The sequence below is a fragment of the Lithobates pipiens genome, unplaced genomic scaffold (genome assembly GCF_037356315.1).
Source record: "Lithobates pipiens isolate NorthernLeopardFrog02 unplaced genomic scaffold, aLitPip1_a1.2 Scaffold_16, whole genome shotgun sequence".
Taxonomy (NCBI): Eukaryota; Metazoa; Chordata; class Amphibia; order Anura; family Ranidae; genus Lithobates; species Lithobates pipiens.
The window spans coordinates 384,673,594-384,697,574 of record NW_027507748.1 but is presented as its reverse complement, the minus strand read 5'-3'; the positions used below and the strand labels follow the sequence as shown (position 1 = coordinate 384,697,574).

General features: G+C 41.1%; 1 protein-coding gene across 3 annotated transcripts in view; it reads left to right on the top strand.

Annotated features, from left to right (window-relative positions):
- Positions 1–23,981, top strand: part of LOC143983028 (multidrug and toxin extrusion protein 2-like) — a 76,200-nt gene that overhangs the window by 38,516 nt on the left and 13,703 nt on the right. For all 3 annotated transcript variants that reach the window (XM_077482256.1, XM_077482255.1, XM_077482254.1), the window contains 10 exons: positions 1,489–1,533; positions 2,451–2,548; positions 5,048–5,145; positions 6,259–6,372; positions 9,467–9,534; positions 12,487–12,595; positions 14,460–14,535; positions 15,293–15,362; positions 17,142–17,274; positions 17,894–17,988. In XM_077482256.1, coding sequence (XP_077338382.1) covers positions 1,489–1,533; positions 2,451–2,548; positions 5,048–5,145; positions 6,259–6,372; positions 9,467–9,534; positions 12,487–12,595; positions 14,460–14,535; positions 15,293–15,362; positions 17,142–17,274; positions 17,894–17,988 — 906 coding nt within the window. The remainder of the gene's footprint in view (positions 1–1,488; positions 1,534–2,450; positions 2,549–5,047; positions 5,146–6,258; positions 6,373–9,466; positions 9,535–12,486; positions 12,596–14,459; positions 14,536–15,292; positions 15,363–17,141; positions 17,275–17,893; positions 17,989–23,981) is intronic.

Below are 23,981 nucleotides of genomic sequence, written 5' to 3'. Positions count from 1 at the left end.
GGCAAGATGAAAGCCATTTCTCAAAGATATCCATAAAAAGTTTTGTCTAAAGTTTGCCACAAGCCACCTGGGAGACACACCAAACATGTGGAAGAAGGTGCTCTGGTCAGATGAAACCAAAATCGAACTTTTTGCCCACAATGCAAAACGATATGTTTGGCGTAAAAGCAACACAGCTCATCACCCTCAACACACCATCCCCACTGTCAAACATGGTGGTGGCAGCATCATGGTTTGGGCCTGCTTTTCTTTAGCAGGGACAGAGAAGATAGTTAAAATTGAGGGGAAGATGGATGCAGCCAAATACAGGACCATTCTGGATGAAAACCTGTTGGAGTCTGCAAAAGACCTGAAACTGGGACGGAGATTTATCTTCCAACAAGACAATGATCCTAAACATACAGCAAAATCTACAAAGGAATGGTTCACAAATAAACGTATCCAGGTGTTAGAATGGCCAAGTCAAAGTCCAGACCTGAATCCAATCGAGAAATCTGTGGAAAGAGCTGAAAACTGCTGTCCACAAACGGTCTCCATCCAACCTCACTGAGCTCGAGCTGTTTTGCAAGAAAGAATGGGCAATAATTTCAGTCTCTCGATGTGCAAAACTGATAGAGACATACCCCAAGCGACTTGCAGCTGTAATCACAGCAAAAGGTGGCTCTACAAAGTATTAACGCAAGGGGACCGAATAATTTTGCATGCCCCACTTTTCATTTTTTTATTAGTTAAAAAAGTTTCAAAAATCCAATAGATTTCGTTCCACTTCACAATTGTGTCCCACTTGTTGGTGATTCTTCACAAAAAATAAAAATGTTATATCTTTATGTTTGAAGCCTGAAATGTGGCAAAAGGTTGAAAAGTTCAAGGGGGCCGAATACAAGGCACTGTATGTATGATTGATGTTTGTAAAACATTTTTTATATAGATATATTTTTTATCCATTAAATTTAAAATGACTACACTGTAAGATTTATTACCTCCTATGATAAAATCATACTGTGCTAGAGCAGAATTGGAGAAAGTGGGATACATTTGAGGAGGCAAATCCTTACAGAGTTTACTTTAGTCCTGGATTATATGAAAAAAGGCTCTATGACTAACTTTATGAGGGGTTAATGAATTCTGGTAAGCCTCCTTTTTCACTTGAGGGATAAAGGTGGTGAACATCTGTATTGAGTTTTGAGAAGATTTCAAGAAAAAGAATATAGAATATATTAGAATATAGTCATTTTTATCATATCAACACTTGGATTTTAATTGCACTTCACTGGACTTAAAGATATAATTCTTTAAAATACTTTTTTTAGGAACGGTACTATAGTTTTATGATTTTAGGTATTAAGAGCTTGCTTTTTGGTTGATGAAAATTCAAACACCCGGGGGTGTTATTCCCACCAGCAGCTGGGGATTATATGCATGTAAGATTTAGGGTAAGATTGGATTATTTGTTCAGCATGTTTTACATTTGCTGTTTTTACTTACTAGGCCGCATTCCTATATCATCTACAGTCACGATATTTGCAAAATCAGGTATGTACAAAAAAAAATGATGAGGTAAAATTGCACAATTCCTTGGATCCTAATAAATCAGGAGCACCTCTGGCACACAAATTAAAAACGTTGAGGGGCTGGTAGGATACCATGATGACTACTTTGGACTCTTTGTAAACAAACTTAACTATATTGGTCTGAAATGTTACATAAGGATGACAAAAAATATATAGATTGAAAAGTAGACAGAATAAACAATGTTCCAAAGCTTTATAACACATAGAATGTATCATCTGAAAGGAGACCCAGAGCACTGGGCATTGGCCCTGGTTGCCAAGGTCTAGCAATGGCCCTGCTTACAATTAAAGTATAGGGCAGACATGCAATCTGCGGGATCCACAGGTATTTGTCCCTTGTATGGTGTAAAAAGTCAACCAAATCTAATAATTATCCTGATGGAATGACTGGAACATTTAAGCAATCAACTGGAACTGGAACATTATTGGACAATTTCATGAATGCAGTTGCTAGATGTCTACTGATATCGGTGAGACTGGAAATGTGTTCATCTTTTGCACACTGATTAACTTATGTAAAAAGCTTTTATATGAAGTACTGTAATCTTCCCTTATAACCAAATCAGCCATGTAGATATTTATTCCATGTTCACTATATGAAATGATGGAACAAGATAGTAGAACTTTCAGGGGTCCATTACATGTTTGCATTTCTACATTCACATCTTTGGGTTTTGGTACAGTGTATTAAAAAAAAACAGGCTTCCTCATCTTTGGGGCTGTTTTTGGCATAACGGACCTTCCATGGGGGATCAATTGTAATATTTAGAGAAGTGACTGTAGCTTTATTAACATTTGATGTACAACTTATACAGTATTTGGAAGATGAAAAAATAATTATCACACTGTTAAAAACTGTATTATTCCTCCCTGTTACAGGGAATTGTGAAGATACAGATCATTGTCAGTATTATATCAAACATCATAAATGCCTTGGTGAATTATGTCTTCCTCTTTGTTCTGGAGCTTGGAGTTATGTGAGTAGATGAACAATATTTCTAATCTTGGTATAATTGTATATTAGTCGTTCCTAAAGAAAATCTGTTACAAAAGAGGCTAAGCTGTGGAGGGGCGGCAAGCGGCCGTCTCATCGGCTCATCAATCAAGGCAGCTGGTGGATCCAGACTTGGAAGTTAGAATGACACGCTGCCTCGGCTGAAAACGGGTCACAGGCGTGCAAAACGAATTGCACGCCTGTGACCCAGAGGAGAAGCCCAGCCTAAAAAGCTCAGGCTGGACTTCTCCTTTAAAGTGGATGTAAACCCTCACATATACCCAGTGAAATAAACAGCCTCAAATGATACACAGAGATGAAGCAAATCCTTCTACATAAGTTTCAGTTGTATATCTGTTGTCTTCTGCTTTCCACATCCTTTAGAAAGTGCACATTGTGTTAGAAATCTTTCTTCCAATTTCAGCAGTGGGAGAGGAGTGACAGCTGATTGGAGGAAAGGCACATACCCCCCCCCCCCCCCCCCCACATAGGCAGAGGAATAAACTTGCAGAGACATGCTGTGAATAGGCAAGCTCTCTGCTTATCTGTCTCTAAGTTCCCTCTCTGACACAAATTTCCAGCTGCTTTTATCTCCTGTGTGGGAGAACTTGTCAGAAGTTATCATGCTAATAACAGAGGAGCGGAGCAGCAGAACGACACTGCACTTAGGGATTTGGAGGAAGACAAATAAACACTACAGGTATATGTATCAGATTTAATGAATGGGATTTACAACCACTTGGGTTGAGAGGGTCTGCCTGTTATCGTAAAGGAGGTTTATAAATTTGTAACTGACCAAACCAATCCATGGGATTCACGTTCAGATGCATAGTTTGTGAAATGGCTAATATTAGGGGGTCACCTTTTTGGAGTGTCCTGTCCCTACTGAGTTTTTACCTGGAGAGGATGTGTGTTTGGATTGTCTCTCCACTTGGGCCTTACCTGAGCCCGAGGCAGGTGCTGTAGGCCTAATAAATTTAGCTTCCTGCTGGAGTGGATATCTGAAGGTAGATGGACTTGCAAAGAATCTTCTTGCTGAAAAATGTCCCAGAGAAGCTGGGTAAAAGTTACTACTGGACTGTAAGAATGATTCATCACACATCAATCAAGGTATCTTAGACTGCTCTGGAAATGGCCAAGAGCCAGATATATTAGAGAGAGTTTCATTGCAATATAAAGGAAGGACTGTGACTACACTTACAGGGTCATAGGTCTGTCTGGTCACAGGGCCAGCAATTTTAAGGCTGCTCTTAAGCACCCACTACTATCAGAATACCTGTCTTTTTCTTTTTTATTTGTTTTGCTGTGTTTGGGTATCCTGCACCCCTAAGGATAGGATTTTTTTTAATTCCACAGTAAGCACAGTCTTCATGGGAGTTGCAACTCTGCTTTGAATTTGAGAACAGTAAAGCATTGTTGCTATACCATCACAGGAAGCTGTATTAGTTGGAATTAACTGGCAGAATGAACAGGCATTTGTTGGACATTATAAGGGGAAAGGGAGGAAATTGTGGGTGAAATGCACTTATTATAAGTCAAAGCTATGTTTTATTATTATATGTTCTGCTCTGCTTTTAAGTTACAGATGAGGATGGTAGGTATTACTCTAAACTCTCCCTTCAGCCCCACATCCAATCACTGTCCAAAGCATTCTGCCTCAACCTACGCAACATCTCCAAAATACGCACCTTCCTAATCAATGACACCACAAAGCTCCTACTCCACTTCCTGGTTACCTTGCCTATTGCAACTCCCTCCTTGTTGCCTTACTTTTACATAGGTTATCCCCCTTCAGTCCATCATAAATGCTGCTCCCAGAACCATCCACCTCAATAACCGTTAAGTGTCTGCTATCCCTTACTCCTGACTTCTGCTCACCCAATGAATTAAGTTAAAAATACTAACAACTTACAAAACCATCCACAACTCTGCACCCAGCTACATCACTAACCTAGACTCAAAATACCAACCTAATCATTCTCTTCATTCCTCCCGAGACCTTCTGCTCTCTAGCTCTCTTATCACCTCCTCCCATGCTCACCTATAAGCCTAGTTTCTGAACATCCTACCCTATGTCCAACTATCTATCCTTCTACACCACATAACAACTGTACTTTTATTTTCTCCATCAGCTCATCCCCTGTGGTTATTACCTTTTGTATCATTTGACCATTCCTTTTAGATTGTAAACTCTATTGAGTGGGGCCCTCTGATTTCTCCTGTATTATACTGTATTGTAACTGTATTGTCTGCCCTCATGCTGTAGAGTGCTACGCAAATTGTTGGTGCTACTGTATATAAATCCTGTATTATAATAATAATAACACTTTTGGTGCTTCCAATTAAAAGGAAGGTATGGATCGTATGCAAAGGTAAATTGCTAAGGATCTAAAATATCAGTGATCCCTATTACCATAAGACTAGTCAAGACTAACTAGCAAACAATCACCCAGCACATTCAAATGTATTTTTTTGTTCACAGTGGTTCGGCTTGGGCCAACAGTATTGCTCAGTTTTCCCAGGCTCTTTTGTTGTTCCTCTATATTCGGCTGAAGAAACTTCATGTACACACATGGGGAGGTATGATCTTGTTACATTTCAGGTTATGAAGCAAATGTAATATCCAGAACATTGTAACATAAAGGTGTTGATTTACTAAAGGCAAATAGACTGTGCACTTGACAAGACTAGACAAGCGCAGTGGCTCCAGAGCATAGTAAATGAGCAGAAGCTCTGCTGACCTCCATCATCCAATCATGTGCAAGCAAAAATGCTGTTTTGTTTATTTTCCTTGCATGTGATTGGGTATTCTTTGCAAAGCGAAGCTTTACCTAATTTACTAAGCTTTGGAGTGACTGCCTATTTGCCCTTAGTAAATCAACTCCAAAGTGTGACGCTAATGAATGCATAACAGAAAAAAAAATAAATAGGCAAAGTAAAAATAAATAATTTTGGCTTTCAGCAGACAAGTATTTATGGGCCTGTTTACACTACAGTGTTGTTGTAATTGCTTTACCGCAAAATGCAGCAAAGTGGGTTAAACACCATGGTGCCATTCAGAACGCACCTTTTGACAGAAGTGTAAAGCTGCGCAACGGACAGTGATGTACTAATGTGCAATGCCTGTGCAGTGTGCTGCCCAAAAATACTTCATGCTTTTGGCAGCGCACTGCATGGTAGTATGTTGCTGTGTGCAGTATGCTGTCATTTCCAAGGTGCATTGGGATGCTATTCAAATGAATGGTACCACATCGCACCAACACATTTGATGTGCGTTGCCACACACTGCAAAAGACTGAACGCTAATGCTTGTTACTGTAACCTCAAAGTGTAAATAGGTCCTAAGATTTAAAAATTAAAAAGAGCTGTAAATAAAAAAAAAATATTTTTTTAAGACCAATTCCTTTCCTGATATTGTCATTGAACTCTGGTGTGTACACACCATCAATGACAATCACATACAGCAGCACTTACTATGTATGAATATGACCACATAAGGTAAAGTAAAATTAAAATGTTATTTGCAATGACTGCTTTTTGGTATACATCTGTCCTTTAAAGGCCCAAAACCCCCTTTTTGTGTTCACTTGCTATGTATTATTATTATTATTCACGTTTTATATAGCGCCAACATGTGTACTTGCTATTTCAAGGGCTAAAAACACTGCTGATGCTTTTTTCTTAAACTTAAAGGTTGGTCCTTGGAGTGTTTGCAAGACTGGAACACCTTTGTAGCATTGGCAGTGCCGAGCATGCTTATGGTGTGCATAGAGTGGTGGACCTATGAAATTGGCAGTTTCCTTGTAGGTAAGCAAAATAAAGCAGAGGAGTAGTGGAAACCTTCTAAACTCTTTGTCTGCAGACTAGTCTATGAAACAAATGTTTACAACTGTTAAAAGAACAATACTGATAATAATAATTTTATGGGCTTATTCAATGAGGTAGTGTTGAGAGAAATAATGCTGTGCAATGTGTAGTAACCCCTAGTAACACATTATATTTAAGTTTACTGATATAAGATAACTGAATGTAAACCTGGCCATTCATGGGTCATTTTTTTGACCAGCCAGGTCGATGGTCAAAAAAAAAAAAACACATACAGATTCCCCCATCCACACATTCGAGGTGGATGGAAACATTCTCCCTGCTGCGCTATTGTATTCTGACAGCAGGGCTCCTCCTCTGTCAGAATATACTGATCAGCACTACAGCCGATTTAATCCACATTTTCCAACAGTCCTGGTAACAAGGAATCAACTACTAAATTGATTGCTCTCGAACTGAAATGGTCGTAGAGGGATCGATATTCGAGTGGTCCCTGCTAAACTGACTTGATTTCAATCCATCTGTGGCCAGCTTTATTGTAATGATTGCTATAGATTTTTACTTTGCAAAGAATACCCAATCGCATGCAAATTTCTTTTTTTTAACTCCCCCCCGGCGGTATTCCCGAGTCTGGCTCGGGGTGAAAATTCAGAACCATTAGCGGTAATCCCGAGCCAGACTCTGGATCGCATCGCTGGATCCAGGATGAGTATGCTTATGATGTTCTCCCGCTGTGCGAGCGGCTTGTTCTTCGCTCGATCTATCATGGAGCCAGGCTCTGTTCCCTGTGAGCGTTGCGACGCACAGGGACGGAGAACGGCACCAAATTCAAAAAGTAAAACACACACATTACATACATTATAATGTAATCTTACAGATTACATTGCTGTATGTAAATATTTCACATCCCTTTTGTCCCTAGTGGAATGCCCAGTGTCCTGCATGTAGTTTTATATTATAAAAACTGTTCTTTTTGCCTGGAAACTGGAGATTGTCCATAGCAACCAAAACTGTCCCTTTACATCAAAAGTGGTTTTAGACCAGCTAGAAAACAGCGATAATAAATTATAATCACTTGCAAAATTGAGCGATATTGGTTTGTGGGGAGATTCGTCATCAAATACTGAAAAGTAATGACAGTGACAATTCTGCAACTGAGCAAATTTCAGTGTTTTTGATTTGATTACATTATTGAATAATTTGTATTATTATTATATTATTATTTGGTATAATTCTTTATAGTTATTTATTATATTTTAATTTATGATTTTTTTTTTCAAATTTTATCATACCAAGGATGTCTACTAGACTCTGGTTTGGACAGATTTAAGTGAGTTATTCCTAAGAATTACAGGCCTACAATATAAAATGCCAAATTTTCATACCAAATAATTGTACCGCTTACAGCACCAAAAATCTGAAATAATCATACAGCCAGGGAGGTTAAACTGCATTTTTTTTGCACATGATTGGATGATGGAAGTCCAGCAGAGCTTTCCCTTATTTACTAAGCTCTGGCGCAAATGCCCTTGCAAAGTGCAACTGCAGTTACAAAGTGCACAGTCTATTTGCCATTAATAAATCAATGAATTAGGCCCCATGCACACAGGGCATTTGCCCATATCTCCTTTCCTGCAAAAACACTGCTACTCCTGAATTCACTGGCAGTGGGGTTTTTCTGCCTCTAAATGCTTATGTATGCATGGACACAAAAGCTAACATGGAGAAGTGTTTTTTAATGGCAGAAAAAAACACCAGATGCCCCTGAAATGTGCGTTTTAACGCTCAGTGTGCATAAGCAAGGCTGCCTGTCAGATGAGGCCCAATCCAGGCCAGATGCTATTAAGTAGATTGAAAATTGTTTATACCTGAAATATCAGGGTACTGCAGGCTTGCCAGCGTGCTGCAGAAATTTCTGTGGCGGCTGCACACAGGGTTTAAGTTTCCTTGTTGCCACTGTTGTGTCTCTGCAGTGCAGAGACAGACTTTTAAATATGTTCTTTGTTGCCCCCCCACACAAAAAAATAGATACAAGTCAGCAGCTACAAATATTGTAATAACTGTAATAAAAATACACTTACCTGTCCAAGGATGCAGCGTTGTCCTCACCTGGGCCGCTTCCTCACCAGTCTTCAGGTCCCCAGTGCCACCATGCTAACTGTGGGAAGTCAAGTGTGACTCCTTGCGGGTTCACAGCCAGCCTGTTCCCCATTGTGCATGCACCAGTTGCTCTTTCCCCTGTGAATGGTCCCAAAGCCTCCTAGGGCTTGTGACCCATCCCAAGAGGCTCTGGGTGAGGGGGGGCAAACTTACGCTCACATCTCCCATGCAATACCTGGTTTCAACATGCACCTGCTCCCGCCCCCCCCCCCCCCCCCACGAAAAAAGTGTCCAAAAGTTGAAAGGGGAGGTGGCAGAAAAGTGGACCTTCCTTTTAGGCGGGAAGTTCTACTTTAATCACACAAACTTCCTGCTCCAGCTCCTCCTACTATATCTAAGATGGCATAACCTTTTCCTAAAATGGCAATACACAGAACTTGACAAATACACACAAAGAATCTCAATAGTCACAAGTTGCCTTGTTTGCATTATGATGTTTTTGTTTTGTTTTTTACATCTATACATTTTTTTAAATATTAGGAAATCTAATAAACTCGATATTGTTCTTTTGGTACAGTTTTGGGTAATCTGCATAATATAGTAGTCAAAATGAATGCCATGTTTAACAACACAGAGCAAGTAAGATCTACAAATCATAGTAACCAATCATCTTGGTTTCATGTAGTGTAGGCAGATTCATTATTAAAAAGTAGGCTGATTTTTGACTAGTTGCTATGTGTTATTGCCATTTTGTAGTCTTACCACAGCACTGTATTGGTGGTATGTAGCTACACTAGGACCATTGTTTTATATCTAAATTGTCAGGTATATAAGTGTTAACATTGCCTTACAGCCGCCAATCATATTTATACTGTCAGACCTCCATATTTTCCAAGGTAGATATTACCCTGACACCTCTAACCAACGTATTTTGCATTTTTTTGCGTAATATGTTTTCCTACTGTCTTATTTTCAGGCCTTCTAAGCGTGGTAGAGCTTGGTGCCCAGTCTGTTATATATCAGGTGGTGACAATTGCATATATGGTAATTATATTTCTGCTTACTCTCAGAGCGCTGCTAAGAAAAATAAGCTAATGTCCATTAACAACAAATATATCTTACTAAGCACTTAATATGTGACATTTCAAGCAGCATTAAGCCCCAAACCAAAACTGTAATATACTGTAGCTTACTAATCATTAGATATGGTGGCTATGTTAGTTTTGTTTTTTCACTTGGCGATTTGGCCATTAACACACCTCCTGTGTTAAAGTGCCCCCTCTATGGCTGTAGGAGCAACAGTGTTAAATGGTTTGTATTAACCCTCTCTTACTGATACATCGATACATCTGTAGGAAAACTTCACTAGATCACCAGATGGAAATAAAGGAAAGAAAGCCTAAAAAAGAAAACTAGTACAACCATCATATCTAAGAACTGGTAAACTGCAATATAATAAATAATTATTTTACTTTGAGAGCAAAATAAGAAGATTACTCTATAGCAGTGTTCTTCGACCTTATTGAGACCAGGGCTTGTTAAGTCATTCCAAAACCTTCCATGAACCAACAGTAAAAAGAAAAATAAGTGTATATTCACAGAACAAAAGTATGGTAATACAAAATATGTATTGAGATTCTGGAAGGCTGTGGGTGTAGCTGGGTGTCACTATGGGGGATGTGGAAGGAGATAGGGAACTTTTCAGCAGCCTTGGTGGCCCTGTAAGGAATGAGGGGGGAAATTTACTAAAACTGGAGAGTGCAAAAACAGGTGCAGTTTCTAACTTCAGCTTGTTCAATTAAGCCAGTATTTCTCAACTCCAGTCCTCAAGGAGCCCCAACAGGTCATTTTTCAGATTTCCCACAGATGAAATGGCTTTTGTAATTACAAAGGCAGTGAAACTGATCAAATTACCTGTGCAAAATAATGGCAAGCCTGAAAACATGACCTGTTGGGGCGCCTTGAGGACTGGAGTTGAGAAACACTGAATTAAGCTTTAACAATAAAACCTGGAAGCTGATTGGTTTTTCAGTGCAGAGCTACGCCAGATTTTTCACTCTCCAGTTATATCTACACCAAGGTATCTGGAAGGAGCTGGCGGCATGGGGGGATGTGTTTCTGGAGGAGGCTGTGGGTCTTTCATGGAGGCTAGGCACTTTGCAGGGGAACTGTGGGAGACTGGAGGACACTCTGAAGGCTGGGGTGCACTGTGGGCAATGTTGGAGGTTATGGGCACTATAGCGGCTGGAGGATCTGCATTGGGCTAGAGGGCACTGTAGGTGTTTGGACAGCAATGTATGAACTGAGAGCTCTCAGAGGGACTGGGCAGTGTAGGAGGTTAAGGGGCACTGTGGCCTTCTATGGGAGGCTGCCTGGCACTATGGGAACTGGGAGGCACTGTGGCAGGTTAGGAGATCTGCAATTGGCTTGAGGCCCAAGAGTTGGGAGGTCATGGCCCAGCAGTGGGCCATGGCCCGGTGCTTGAGAACCACTGTTCTAGGAATTGGATGTGTTCTATGTCATTAAATGATCCCTAGAATATGATTGTAAATGACAAAATGCAAAATGCAGTATCATAATATATGTAATATATGAGAAAAGAAAGCCCTATGTATTATTATGCTTTTCTTGTGTCTATCCATAAAGTCTATATCTAAGGTGGCATAAAGGCTAAACTGATAGTATTCTTATCTTGCAGTCCTAAGCTCATGGTTTTAATTCCAAGCAGGAGTTGTACCTGCATGACAATTATATGCCCTTCCCATCTTTGTAAAATGTCTGCAGAAAACACACTGTGAGGTTTTTTACTTGTTGCCTTGATTTGCTCTTGTATGTGAGCATACAGTATATGGCTGTGAAAATAACATGCTTTTAAAACTCATCTGCAGCAAAAAATAATGTGAATGGCTCTAGTGTGTAAAACATCTTGTAAAGTGTAGTTAATTCGCTCTGCCTTGTACAGCTGCATATCCATATAATAAAATGTAATAATAGTCAAAGCTTTTTATTTCTGTCCAAGATGAAGTAGGGAAGAGTTAGAACCTTTGTTAGTTTTTTTTGTTTTTGCTATCTGTGTCCAGAAAGTGATGGGATATCCAAAATGTTACAGTTGTCACTAGAACAAAATATAAGGGGAAATAATCCAATGGGAACACCTGTTCTGGTGACAACAGTCTAAAAGCCGTCCACACAAGCTGACTTTTTAAAAAAAACATACAAATTCGCTGTTTTAAGGCAACATCCGACCGTGTATACGCTCCATCGGACAAACTTTTTCGGTTTTCATCAGACTTTTGTTGGCTGTGCGAACGGACAAACTATCCGCCAACAAAAGTCCGATGGAGCAAAGTCCGATCGTGTGTACAGAAAACCATAGGAGTTTTGTACAAAGTACAAACACGCATGCTCAGATCCAATGCAAAAGATCAAACAACAATACAGAAGTTGACCAAAGGTGGCGGTAAAGAGTAGAAAAAACATGTGATTTGGTGAAAGTTGGCTGAAAAAGTCCTGCTGTGTGTATGCAATACAAGTTCATGGCCGACGCCCTTTGTACAAAAATCCACAGGAAAGTTTGTACAATGTCCGATCGTATGTATGAGGCTTTAGAGGTATTTTTTTCTCATATGCCACAACCGGGTGGGAAGGGAATCCTCCTCAAAGGGACTTAAGCCCCTACACACTATCAGATTTTCTACAGATTTTTTCCTTCAGATTTACCAAAACCATATAATATGAGGTCAAACCTTAGGAGTTTCAGTGTGTATGCAATCAGGCAGGAACTGGCACTACATGGTTTTGGTAAATCTGAAGACAAAAATCAGCAGAAAATCTGATAGTGTGTAAGGGGCTTTATACAACAACAAAAATAAACTGCCAGGGGTTTTAACCCCTTCGTCCACTATTAACTGTTTAAGAGAGAAAAAAACAACAAGATGGCTACTTGGAATACTTTACTAAAAAAGCAGCATATAGTAATATATCTATATTTTATAGATTCCATATGGTATCGGTATGGCTACAAGTGTTCGAGTAGGCAATGCGCTTGGTGCTGGAGATATTGAACAAGCAAAGAAGTCCATGACAATTGCTTTCCTTATAACAGGTACATTTTACAAATATCAGAAATCTATATACCTGTATATGTGCTTCTGGCCCCTGCCCCTTACAGAGTGCCCCAGAGCAAGCTTGCTCTTGGGTCACTCGAGCATACTCACTCCCAAGCCACCTCTGTGTGTCTATGGGACGCACAGAGCATGCCTCAGTCCCGCTCCCCTCTCTCTCCTCACTGGCTGTGATTGACAGCAATAGGAACCAATGAATTGCGCTGCTGTGTCTCAGCCAATGAGGATGGAGAGACCCAGGAGAGTCGCTGCTCTTGTGTATATTACTGGATCGAGATGGGGCACAGGTAACTATTAAGGGAGTCTGGGGGGATGTTGCACACTAAGCTTTTTTACATTCATGTATGGAACGCATGAAGGTAAAAAAAACTACACCCTTTACAATCACTTTAAGGGAGAATGGGTTACTAGGCAAGGTAACAGCTTTATCCCTCCTCACCCCTTTAATTGACATTGATACGGATTGCAATAGACACAAAGAAGTTGCTTCATTTGCCTTGTCTGTAAAAAAGGCATATACTGCTCCATCAGACACCAACTTCTTGTAAGTACATCCTCCCTTGTGATTTGATAAACAGGTGCACAACTTATCTCCCTTGTTTACTGCAGGGGCATTAAAGTGGTAGCTGGGTCCCTGAAATTCCAGCAGGCCCTAGGCCTCTTTTTCTGCTCTCCTAAAGTACATGTGACAAATGACAGCAAATGCCACTTTTAAGGTCAATTGTAGCCAAACCCATTTAAGCACTTCCTAACTATGCAGCAATGCACTCCAGAGGACACCAGTGCTCACCCGTGGAAAAACTCCAGGCAGCAGCCATGCTGTTGTCAGTAGTACTAGAACTTAGCATAGACAAAATCCAGTGTCTGGGCAGTATTGGGACGATCTCCAGCAAGCTGAACGAAAAAAGTGAGTGTTGGAGGGGCAGAGCAGAGAGCTGGTGACTGATAGCTCTGTGTTCTGAGCGTAGGGGAGAACTGAGCAATCAGCTGTGTGTGATTGCTCAGTTCTCAGTGCAGATGCAGTAGGGGACAGATTCAGCATCAGATCAATGCTGCATCCACTTAGGTGAGTATAATTTTTGTATACTCTTTTAAGTGAACAGTTTTGTATGCCTAAAATGTTCCCTGTCATATGACTGATTATAATACTACATGCTCTAAGCCAGCCTTTCTCAACCTTGTCAACACAGAGGAACCCTTGAAATAGTTCTCCAGTCTTGGGGGAACCCCTGCTAAAAATTAGAAATCTACATCTCATGATGCATTAGTGTGATTGTCAGTGGGAAGAATGGTCCTTACACTTGTGGTCATTGGGAAGAATTACCTCCTTACAGATAGCTAAAAAGATCAATGGTGTCGGTGGGAACTTATCCGAGAGGCAGAAATGGCCCAATGCTGAAGGAACCCCCAGCAACCTCTGGAGGAACCCTGGTTGAGAATCAATGCTTTAAGCACTCTAAAAAGGCCATGGCTCTTTCTCATATGTATTTTAGATGGTGGTTTTCTTTTAGTATGTCTTCAGATGGCTTAATTTGCATGTATAAAGCAACACCTTTTACTTCCCTCACCCTTGTAAAAACTGTTATATTTATTTTAGCATAAAATATCCTTACTCTTTCAAGTATTTTAATAGCAGGACTTTTGTATGACCATTTTAATGCAAACTCCCAATATTTACCAGATAATTTTTGCTTAATTTTCTTAAAATATAGGGAAATAAAAGAAACACTGTATTTTATGAAAAATAGATCAAATATGGTACATTAAGTCATTGCTTCTTACTAGCGTTCTCTGTGTTTTAACATGCTCACATACTTAGATGGTAATACATTTTCTGTTCCCCAGCTTTTTTCATGATTTTGGATGCAATACTGCTTGGAGCTCTGAAGAATGAGTTCTCATACATATTTACTAATGATGGGTATGTTAGATCATTTACACTAATTAAATAAGTTATGTTACTTTAAAAAATGTATTCTGTCTGGTGGTATCATTACAGGGGGTAATTAATAAGAAATTAAATATAAATATTGCTGGAACAGCAATGTGTGGTTTGAAGGTAAAATTCCTAGACATGCCCTTTAAGGTGAATACTGACTATACCAACAACAGCAGTCAGGTTAGGTAATAATGGTTTGTTAGCCTTCATTCTACCCTCATATAACTTACACAAACTGTACATGCACTTGTAATGGAGAAAGTGATAGATTTTCTTTCTTCTCTTTTGTTCCTATTGTATTTACATAAAATCTCATAAATTCTTACTTGTACTGATCTTTGAATTTAAATTGGCATCAATGCAAATCTCCATGTAGTGATACTAGTATACTAGAGTATTAATGTACCATTACAGCCGAAACTTTATTTCAGTTTTGTAAAAGATTCAGAAGGGTTAGGACTCCTGTCAGGTTTTTTCTCAAATAGCATAAATACTATATTGAAAGACATTAAAAGGAGTAGCACACAAAATGTTAATTTTCTGATTTTACTGATGCACATTATTTTATATGCCCTCTTGTTACACAGCAAGAAAACCTGGTAAAGGATGTTCTATATAAAATATTTTGTTTGGGCTTTGTTTTCTTATTTCAACCCTTTTGTTCATATTTAATTACCTTTATAAGTGTTTATAAGAGTACATAAATACAAACTGTTTTTTTTTTATCATTTCCTTTCAGAGAGATAGCCACTCTTGTTTCTGAAGTTATACCTATATACATTGTCTTCCACGTGTATGAAATCATTGCTGTGAGTACGTATGCATCTGCATTGAAAGGACATAGTTTTATATATAGCGCTGTGTAAACATTCTAAGCACCTATAAAAAAAAAAGCAGTAAAATGGGGATGCTTAAAAATCATTGCAAGGAATAGTTTTAGTATATTAGTTAAAGCTGAATTTCAGTCCCCCTTCCCCAGCGCTGCCATCTTTAAAAATCTGGACCCAGAAAGCACCTGCACATATCAAAACACACATGTGCAGACCATGTGATACCAAGGACCCCACATCTGTGTTGTCTTTGTACATGTGTGGGCAGCTCTCCACGTGTACACAGATGTGCCACAGGTCTCAAACTGATCCTGAAGCCCTGTGCAGAATCCAATGGTACACAAGTGCCATCAAAGTGCCTTGGGAGTGTAACCTCATGTTCACCCAGGCTAGAAGTATCAGAAACACACAAAAAAATACATCTTTCAAACTTAATAGTGGAAAAGAGGGAGAGCCAGGTTCAAATAAGTTGCCTCGTTAGATGAAGGTCTGCTTTAACAACCAGTAACCTAAACCTAAATCAAAACAGAATTTGGTGTGTCCTCCCTTTGCATTTAAAATAGCATCAGCTGTATATACTGTACTGGTTGTATACAAGTTTTTCAGTTTTATTCAATGCTCATTCTTCAGTTCATTTTTGTATTTCCATCCACTGTACTGATTCATTTTTTGGAGAATCATACGGACTGTAAATTGTGCCATTATCTTTATTCGGAGACTATAGTTTATTTTCAGTAAGTGTATATTATGAAAAGAAAAATACTTTAGTTTCTATTTTATACAGAAGGCAAAATAAATTCCTTAGCACAGAAAGACCGTATCCTTATTTTTCTAAGTGTTTTAAAAAAAATTGCCTTGATTCTCTCATAGTAGCCAATCAGTTTCTGCCTTTGTCAACTGTCACAATGAAGATGGCAAAACATTGATTGCGATTTTGGATAGGGTTTATATATTTATCAATATATTGATTGCATCTAAACTGAAAAACAAAATGTCATATATTGCGGCTTACCAGTGCTGAGATATGGTGGGTTAGTTTTCAGATTTTTTTCCCTTTATTTTCACTTGGCAACCTCCTTGCAAATAATACTGTATACTTCCTGTCATAGGATAAGAATTGTCACTGTACTGTACTTATGGAGGAGCAAAATTATCACCCTAAGACAGGAAATGTGCAGGAAGACAGAACACCTCCTCTTTTCCTCATCCATAACATAAGGTGGAGATGCTCTTTAGTGTACAGGTTGACTTAAGCAGAGCTGAAACGATGCTGCAAACTTATAAGCTCACTAGGTTTCTGGTAGGATCAACTGTTTTTTTGTCATCTATCAAGCAGATATTATAATATAACAAAACAGTTTTAATGATATATTTACCAGGCTGAAAATAAGCAAATAAGAAAAGCTTATTTTTTGGCTTTACTAAGCATATACAGCTTAATAATAATAATAATAATAATAAAAAGATTTCCATTAGCAAGACTGATTGTTTTGTGAGCACAAAGATCATGTTGGGTGGCCAACTTTTGAAATGAATCAGACAATGATTTTCAGGTGGTGGGAACTTAAAACAAAAAATAGCTACAATCAGCTTTTTCTCACCACATCCCTTTACTGGAAATAGTTTTTTCGCAGTTTGGATACAGCAAACTGAAAGTAATGTGTATAACTAAATATAGAAATGAATAGCTATGATCATTTTGGAGGTTTGATAGTCGTAACACAAATTAACACTAAATTAAATGTTTTCTACCTAAAGTGTGTATGTAGCGGTATACTTAGAGGAATAGGAAGACAGAAGATTGGAGCGGTTATATTTGCCATTGGCTATTATGTACTTGGATTGCCAGTGGGTGCTGCTCTGATGTTTGCAGCCAAGGTGGGCATAAAAGGTATGTTTATGGATTTTTAACATTGTATTTTACATTTCTGTTTAATAAGTAAACCCCAATGTTATATTTGGTGGCCTATTAAAGTACCATTTTAACACATATGTTAACTTTGTAGCTACTGTTCAGTTAGATCTACACAGCCATGTGTTGGATTATATTTATATAGGTGGGGGTTGCAGCTGTTTAAAAATTCAACAAATGTTATACTAATCAGATGTTACCTGCACTAACTACACTTGTCCCATATGTTATAATTATATGGACTCACTGTTACATACAAAAAAATACAGCCATAATTAGAAGGCACCTAAAGGTGCCTGTACATATATTCTGCAGCTGCTAATTTCCTGCTTTGCCAGTGCACTGTGGTTTGGCTGTAGAGCAATCATTTGTGTGTTTTACATGTGTGCTCCCATTGACTTTTATTAGACCATGCGTTTTTTGAAAGGGCGTTAAAGATGCAGCATGCAGGTCTTTCATGTGCTTTCATGAAAACGCATTGTCGAATAGAAGTCAGTATGAACCCAACCCTATCTGCCCTTTTCTGTGGCTGGGGGCTTTTTGATATTGTCTCGTGTACTTCCATGGAGCTTTTACTGCTACATTTTATTCTTTAAAGGTCTTTGGATTGGAATGATTCTCTGTGGAGTGTTTCTATCTGTTTTCTTCATTATCTATCTCCTAAAAGTAAGCTGGCAGGAGCTCTCCCTTGAAGTAAGTGTTCATGATTGCATACATCTCTATAATGTCATCACTGGGAACTACTGGTCTTTAAAACTGAACTTCAGGAAATCAACCACTTTGATAAATGTACAGGCACACTATTTGTTAAAACCAGTGAGGTGCATGCCACCTCTTGGACTTATCACTTTAATTTATATCTGACAGCAGTTTTATGGCACTCCTCAGAGGATAGCTATCCCTACACTCTGAGGCTTCTTGGCCTTTTGGCTAAGATCAAGTGTAGTATCTGTGTCCAGTAGGGGTGCTCCATTCTGACCTTTTGGTAGGAAAGGCTGGCTGTATGGTATCTCTACTGGTATAATGGGGGTCCTGAAGGACCTTCCCTAAGGGTTAAGGAATCCGGAGTGTGTACCACAGTAGGTGTGGGCTGGTAATACTTCCCTGGCATGGAGGGTTCCAAGGGGCACAGTGTCTCCTGTGCTCTTGGTATCACTTGGGCCTGGGAAACCCAATGGAAGAACAAGCACATGGCCACGTTCTTTCTGTACTGCACCGCTTCTGTTAGGCATTTTGTTCAGGACTGGGGAATTTTTGTTACCAGGCCGCAAGGCCTAGCCAATGTGCTTGCATTGCCACTTTTTCATTTATTTTTTTCTCTCCACATGTGTGTCACTTGCACTTTTGTCTATGTTTCTTTTCACTCATGTGGAGGGTGTGTGTCCTTGGGGCTACCCTGAAGGTTGGAGGGGAAGATGTGGTATTGTGACCATCAGGTTCCTTCCTCCCCTGAAATAGAGGGGTCTCTCTTCAAGAAAGCCCCTCTCTTAGTACTTAGTGGTTGGCTTCAGCTTACCACCAGAAGAGAGGTCCACCAGGCATTTTGGCTAGGTGGACCACTTGTGTGCCTTGCCCCTGTCAGGAGACTTGCACCCCTTAAGGGTCAGGAAAGGGTCCTACTTCTTTGGGAGGTGGACCAGTAACACACCCTTAGATGCCCTTTGTGTTTTTTCACATGTACTTTTTTGTTCACTTAACAGGTGTTTTGTTTAAGCACACCATTATTTCTGTGCACCCCTCCCCTCTGTTGCCCATTCACAGAAGCCTTTGTATTTTTGGAATATTTTGTGAATCAAGGAAGTCTTCTGAGATTGGACAGCAGAGGGGAAGAGCAGGCACAGCAGCTGCCTGCAACTCTGCAGCTAAAGGAGTTGAGATCAAAGGGTCTGGCATTGGAGCTCCAGAACTATAGTGGTAGCTATCATTCTGGAGCTCCATAAAATGGTCAGATGTATATAAAGAAATAAGTCAGCTAGGTCGTATGCACCTCAATAGATTTAACTCATTGTATGCCAGCACATTTATCAAAGTAGCTGAATTTCTGGAATTCAGCTTTAAAATTATACAAAGTGAGACAAAACATTTTTAATAGTTTTAATTAGACCGAAGGAGGGTTAGAACCATCTGCCAGTTTTTATCGCTGTGTTCTCCCACTGGGGAAATACAGCCATACTTTCTGACCACTGTCACTAACCAATGTAATTGGGATAAAAAAGTGAGGGTAAAGCTAAAATGTTACAGTTGTCACTGGAACAGGAAGGAGTAGAGGAGAACCCTGCCTGTTCACCTGTTCTAGTGACAATGTCAAGATAATATTACCCATCACTTTAGGAAATATCCTCTCACTGTTTGTGTTGTTACTAGAACAGAAAGTAAGGGGAAATCTCTCCAAAGGGGACACAGACTGCAACTTGAGAAAAAATAAATAAATGCAGATGAATTGCAGGTTAAAAATGTACATTTATTATTTTTTTACACTTCAGCCTGCAAAGTATTGCGATCAGTGGATTGTGGGTGCAATGTCAGGCTCCTGCAGACATTGCTGAGAGCTCTCTGCCCATATCTCAATAGGCAGACAGTTACTCGGTTTCAGGAACTGTCGTTAAACTACCAGGTCACTGATCAGCACTCTGGTAGTTCATTGAAAAATACAGGCTGTCTTTCGCAGTGGAAATAGGACTTGTAGTTCTCTTATTCACAAATTCTTCAGAATAAGAGATGTGGCTGTGCAGGTGGAGTCTTGCTCAGCCACACCATGTTTGAAATGTGACAGTGAGTGCAGGGAGAGGAACCCCCTGCCCACTGTCATTGAGGAGGAGGAGGGGGGGGGGGGTATGCTGAACATATTAGATGCTAGGTTGGATTCACACCTATGCATTTTTAGTGCTTTTTGCATTTTGCAGATTTGCACTACAGAACGTATTCCATAGGAAACCATGTTTAATGGACTGTAGTGCAAATCTGCAAAATGCAAAAAGCACTGAAACTGCATAGGTGTGAATCCACCCTTACACCCTAAATACGGGTGTAACATCTAACATGTTCAGAAGGTTAACGTATCCTTGAACAAGTTTTGGCTGGAGTCCAAGTATAACTTTTTTTTTTAAATCAAAAAGGTGTTTATTGAAGTTACAGGTATACAGCAATTTCCAGTGCACAGTTACATCCGCTTGATACACAATTGTCAATGTACAGACAGGCAATACATCAGCCCAGAACTTCCTCCTTCCGCCCCATAATCGCACAAAGTTCCCCAGCAGGTATAACATTTCCGGGCTAAGCATCCCTTGCCCGCCCTTTGCCACACATCTTACAATAATCTGGACAATATTAATTCGTTTGGACTTAGCCCAGGTGTATCCAGCCAATGTGACCACAGGCGCTCAAACCTTCCCGTGCATCCCCTGTGCTGATAGATGTATTTCTCCATGATAAGGGTCCTGCCCATATGGGTTATCCAGGTCGCCACTGCTGGGGGTTCTGCAGATTTCCAGCCCAGCAAAATAAGTTTCCTGGCCTGGAATAGCGCCCTGGAGACTGCCACCCTGATTGGTTCCAAAGACACCACATCCTCCAGTACCCCTAGAATACAACATATGGGATCCAAAGGTATCTGCGTGTGAAACACCATATTGACAGTGTCCACTACCTCCTTCCAATATCTGTGGAGCTTCGGGCAACGCCACAGGAGGTGGATAAGATCCCCCTTGTGTTGCCTGCACCTACCGCACAGGGGGTCAGCCGTCCCACCCATCCTACACAGCCTAACCGGTGTGTAGTGCGCTCTCAGTGCGATATAAAGTTGGGAGACTTTGTGCGCCACATTCAGTGAACAGTAGGTGATGGCCTGCATGGCCTCCTCCCACTGCTCACCCGTGAGTGTACCTACATCCTGTTCCCAAAGCGGCAGTGCTTTGCACGGGTGGTCACGCAGGTGCCGTGCTAGCAACATCTGATAGCATTGTGAAATGATGCCCTTTGTGCCGTCCGCAGAGTGCAACGCATGGTATAACGGGGTGGGCGACAATACCCATTCTCCCGAGTCCCCCTGCGCGGCCACCGCGTGCCTTAGCTGCAAGTAGGGAAAGATCATAGCCTCCGTAAGGTTAAATTTTCGCTGCATGGCTGCAAAGGAGAGAAGCTTTCCATCCTGAAATATATGGGACAGCATTTTTATGTTATGGGCACTCCATCTAGGGTCAGGCTGTATTTTAGCGATCTCTACATACGTATGATTACCCCATATCGGACTATATTCCGTGAATCCCTGCACCCCCTGCAACTGTCTACTCTTGTTCCATATTTTTTGTATCATGGACAGCATAGGGGTTAGTTTATTGGAGCCCTTAAACATCTGAGCCTCCAGTCCCATAGGGATGGTCTCTGCCCCCGACGCATGAAGCAGCAGCCTCGCTGAGGAGCCCGCCGGTTCATGCGACATGGAGCCCACCAAATGTTGCAACTGGGCCGCAACATAGTACAGCCAAGGGTTGGGTACCACCAACCCTCCGCTGTCCTTGGGGCGCTGCAGCTGTTCCAACTTGATCCTAGGGGGCTTTGTGTTCCACAACAACTTCCGAAAAAGCTTATTCACTACTCTGAAAATTTTTAAATGTATCACTACCGGTGAGTTGTGGAGGAAATAGAGCAATTGGGGCATTAAAATAATTTTTATCAGATTGGCCTTCCCGGCCAGGGACATCCTAAGGGTGTTCCATGTGTTTATCCTGTCCCGGAATCTCGACAGCAGAGGGCATATGTTCACTGAGCAGTAGTCCCCTACTTTGGACGTTATTTGTACCCTCAAGTATTTAAAACTAGTCACTACTGGCACTGGGCAGGACTCCGGAACCGCCACCTCTCCTCCATCTAATTTCAGCATGGCTGACTTAGACCAGTTAATGGTCAAACCGGAGAAACCGTCCAAACTTTTCTATTATGGCCATCACCTGCGGCAGGGACTGGCTGGGGTCGTTCATGAAAAGCAGCATATCATCCGCATAGAGCATGATCTTTTCGTGAACAGCCCCATACTGAAATCCCTGTATTCCTACACTGTCTCTTATAAGGGGGGCAAGAGGTTCTATCGCAAATGCGAAAAGCAAGGGGGAAAGCGGGCACCCTTGCCGCGTCCCCCTGGCCAAGGCAAAATCGGCAGACATCTTGTCTGTCATCCTAATATTGGCCTTCGGGGAGGCGTACAGTAGTTTAACCCAGGCAATAAAACGCTGTCCGAAGCCAAACTTACCTAACACCGCCCATAGGTACCTCCAGCCTATACTATCAAACGCCTTGTTGGCGTCAAGGGACAGAAGGGCCCTACTCTCCCCATTATCTGCCTGCAGCTGCATGTTCAAAAATAATCTCCTAAGGTTGGTTGCTGTGGACTTATGTGGCATAAAGCCAGCCTGATCTTGGTGAATAATAGTGGACACTATCCCGTTTACCCGGAGTGCCAGGACCTTGGCCAGGATCTTTACATCGCTTTGCAGCAAAGAGATGGGTCTATATGACCCCGGATCCACTGGATCCTTCCCCGGTTTAAGCAATAAAACAATATTAGCCTTTGACATAGATTCGGGGAGGGCACCACCCTCCAAGCATACATTAAACACCTTCAACAATTCAGGCAGAATATCCTCCCCGTACTGTACATATACCTCCATGGGAATACCATCTGTCCCAGGCGCCTTGCAGGTGGGGAAAGAGCCGGCGGCCGCCATCAATTCCTCTAGGGTGATCGGGGCGTCGAGATGACGCACGGCCTCTTCCGAGAGCCTGGGTAAATTTATTGCGGCCAAGTATGATTGTAGATCGTCATCCGAGTAGGTTTCCCTCGACCTGTAAAGATCCTGGTAGAAGTCAGCCAGCTCGGATATAATGATCTCCTGGGAATTGACCACCTTGCCGTTTTTGGCTCGAATGGCCCCTATGGCCGGGGACATCTGTTGCGCTTTCGCAATTCTGGCGAGTAGGCGCCCCGTCTGTTCCCCCTCCTCATAAAACGCCAATTTTGTAAAGAATCGTCTACGCTCTGCAGTGGAGGATCTCAGGCGATCCAGGGAATCCTGTGCCGCCATCCATGCCTCCCTTGCTGAGTCAGTAGGCCCCGTGACATACTCTATTTCCAATCTTTTTACCAAGTCTCCCGCCTGCTCCAGCATTGCCGTGGAGTTCTGCTTTACTAGGTGTATCTCATGCTAATCTAATCTGCTAAGGGCAGTACCCCGGTTGCCCCCAGGAGGCGCCATTGGGGGGTGTCTGTCCATTTTGGGATCTAGATAGCAGTTAAAGTCCCCCAAAATTAAAACCGGGACCTCCTGTTTATTGGCCAGATAGGAGATCAGCAGCTGAAGCACCTCCCGTGAAAACGGGGGGGGGGGGGGGGGTATGTATACAAAAGCAAGAATTAAAGTAAAAGCATAGATTTTACAATACAGAAAAACAAATCTGCCACAGACACATCAACAAGTGAATCCAGTTCCTGGTATGCCAGTGCCCGATGTATCAGAACACTCACCCCCCGAGAAAACGAGGTGTGAGTGGAGTGATAGGCCTTCCCAACCCAGGCATATTGGAGAAATTTCACTGTGTCCCCCTGTAAATGCGTTTCTTGAAGGCCTACAATGGCCGGGTGGAATTTTCGTAAACCTGCAGAAATCATGGTCCTTTTCAGAGGATCATTT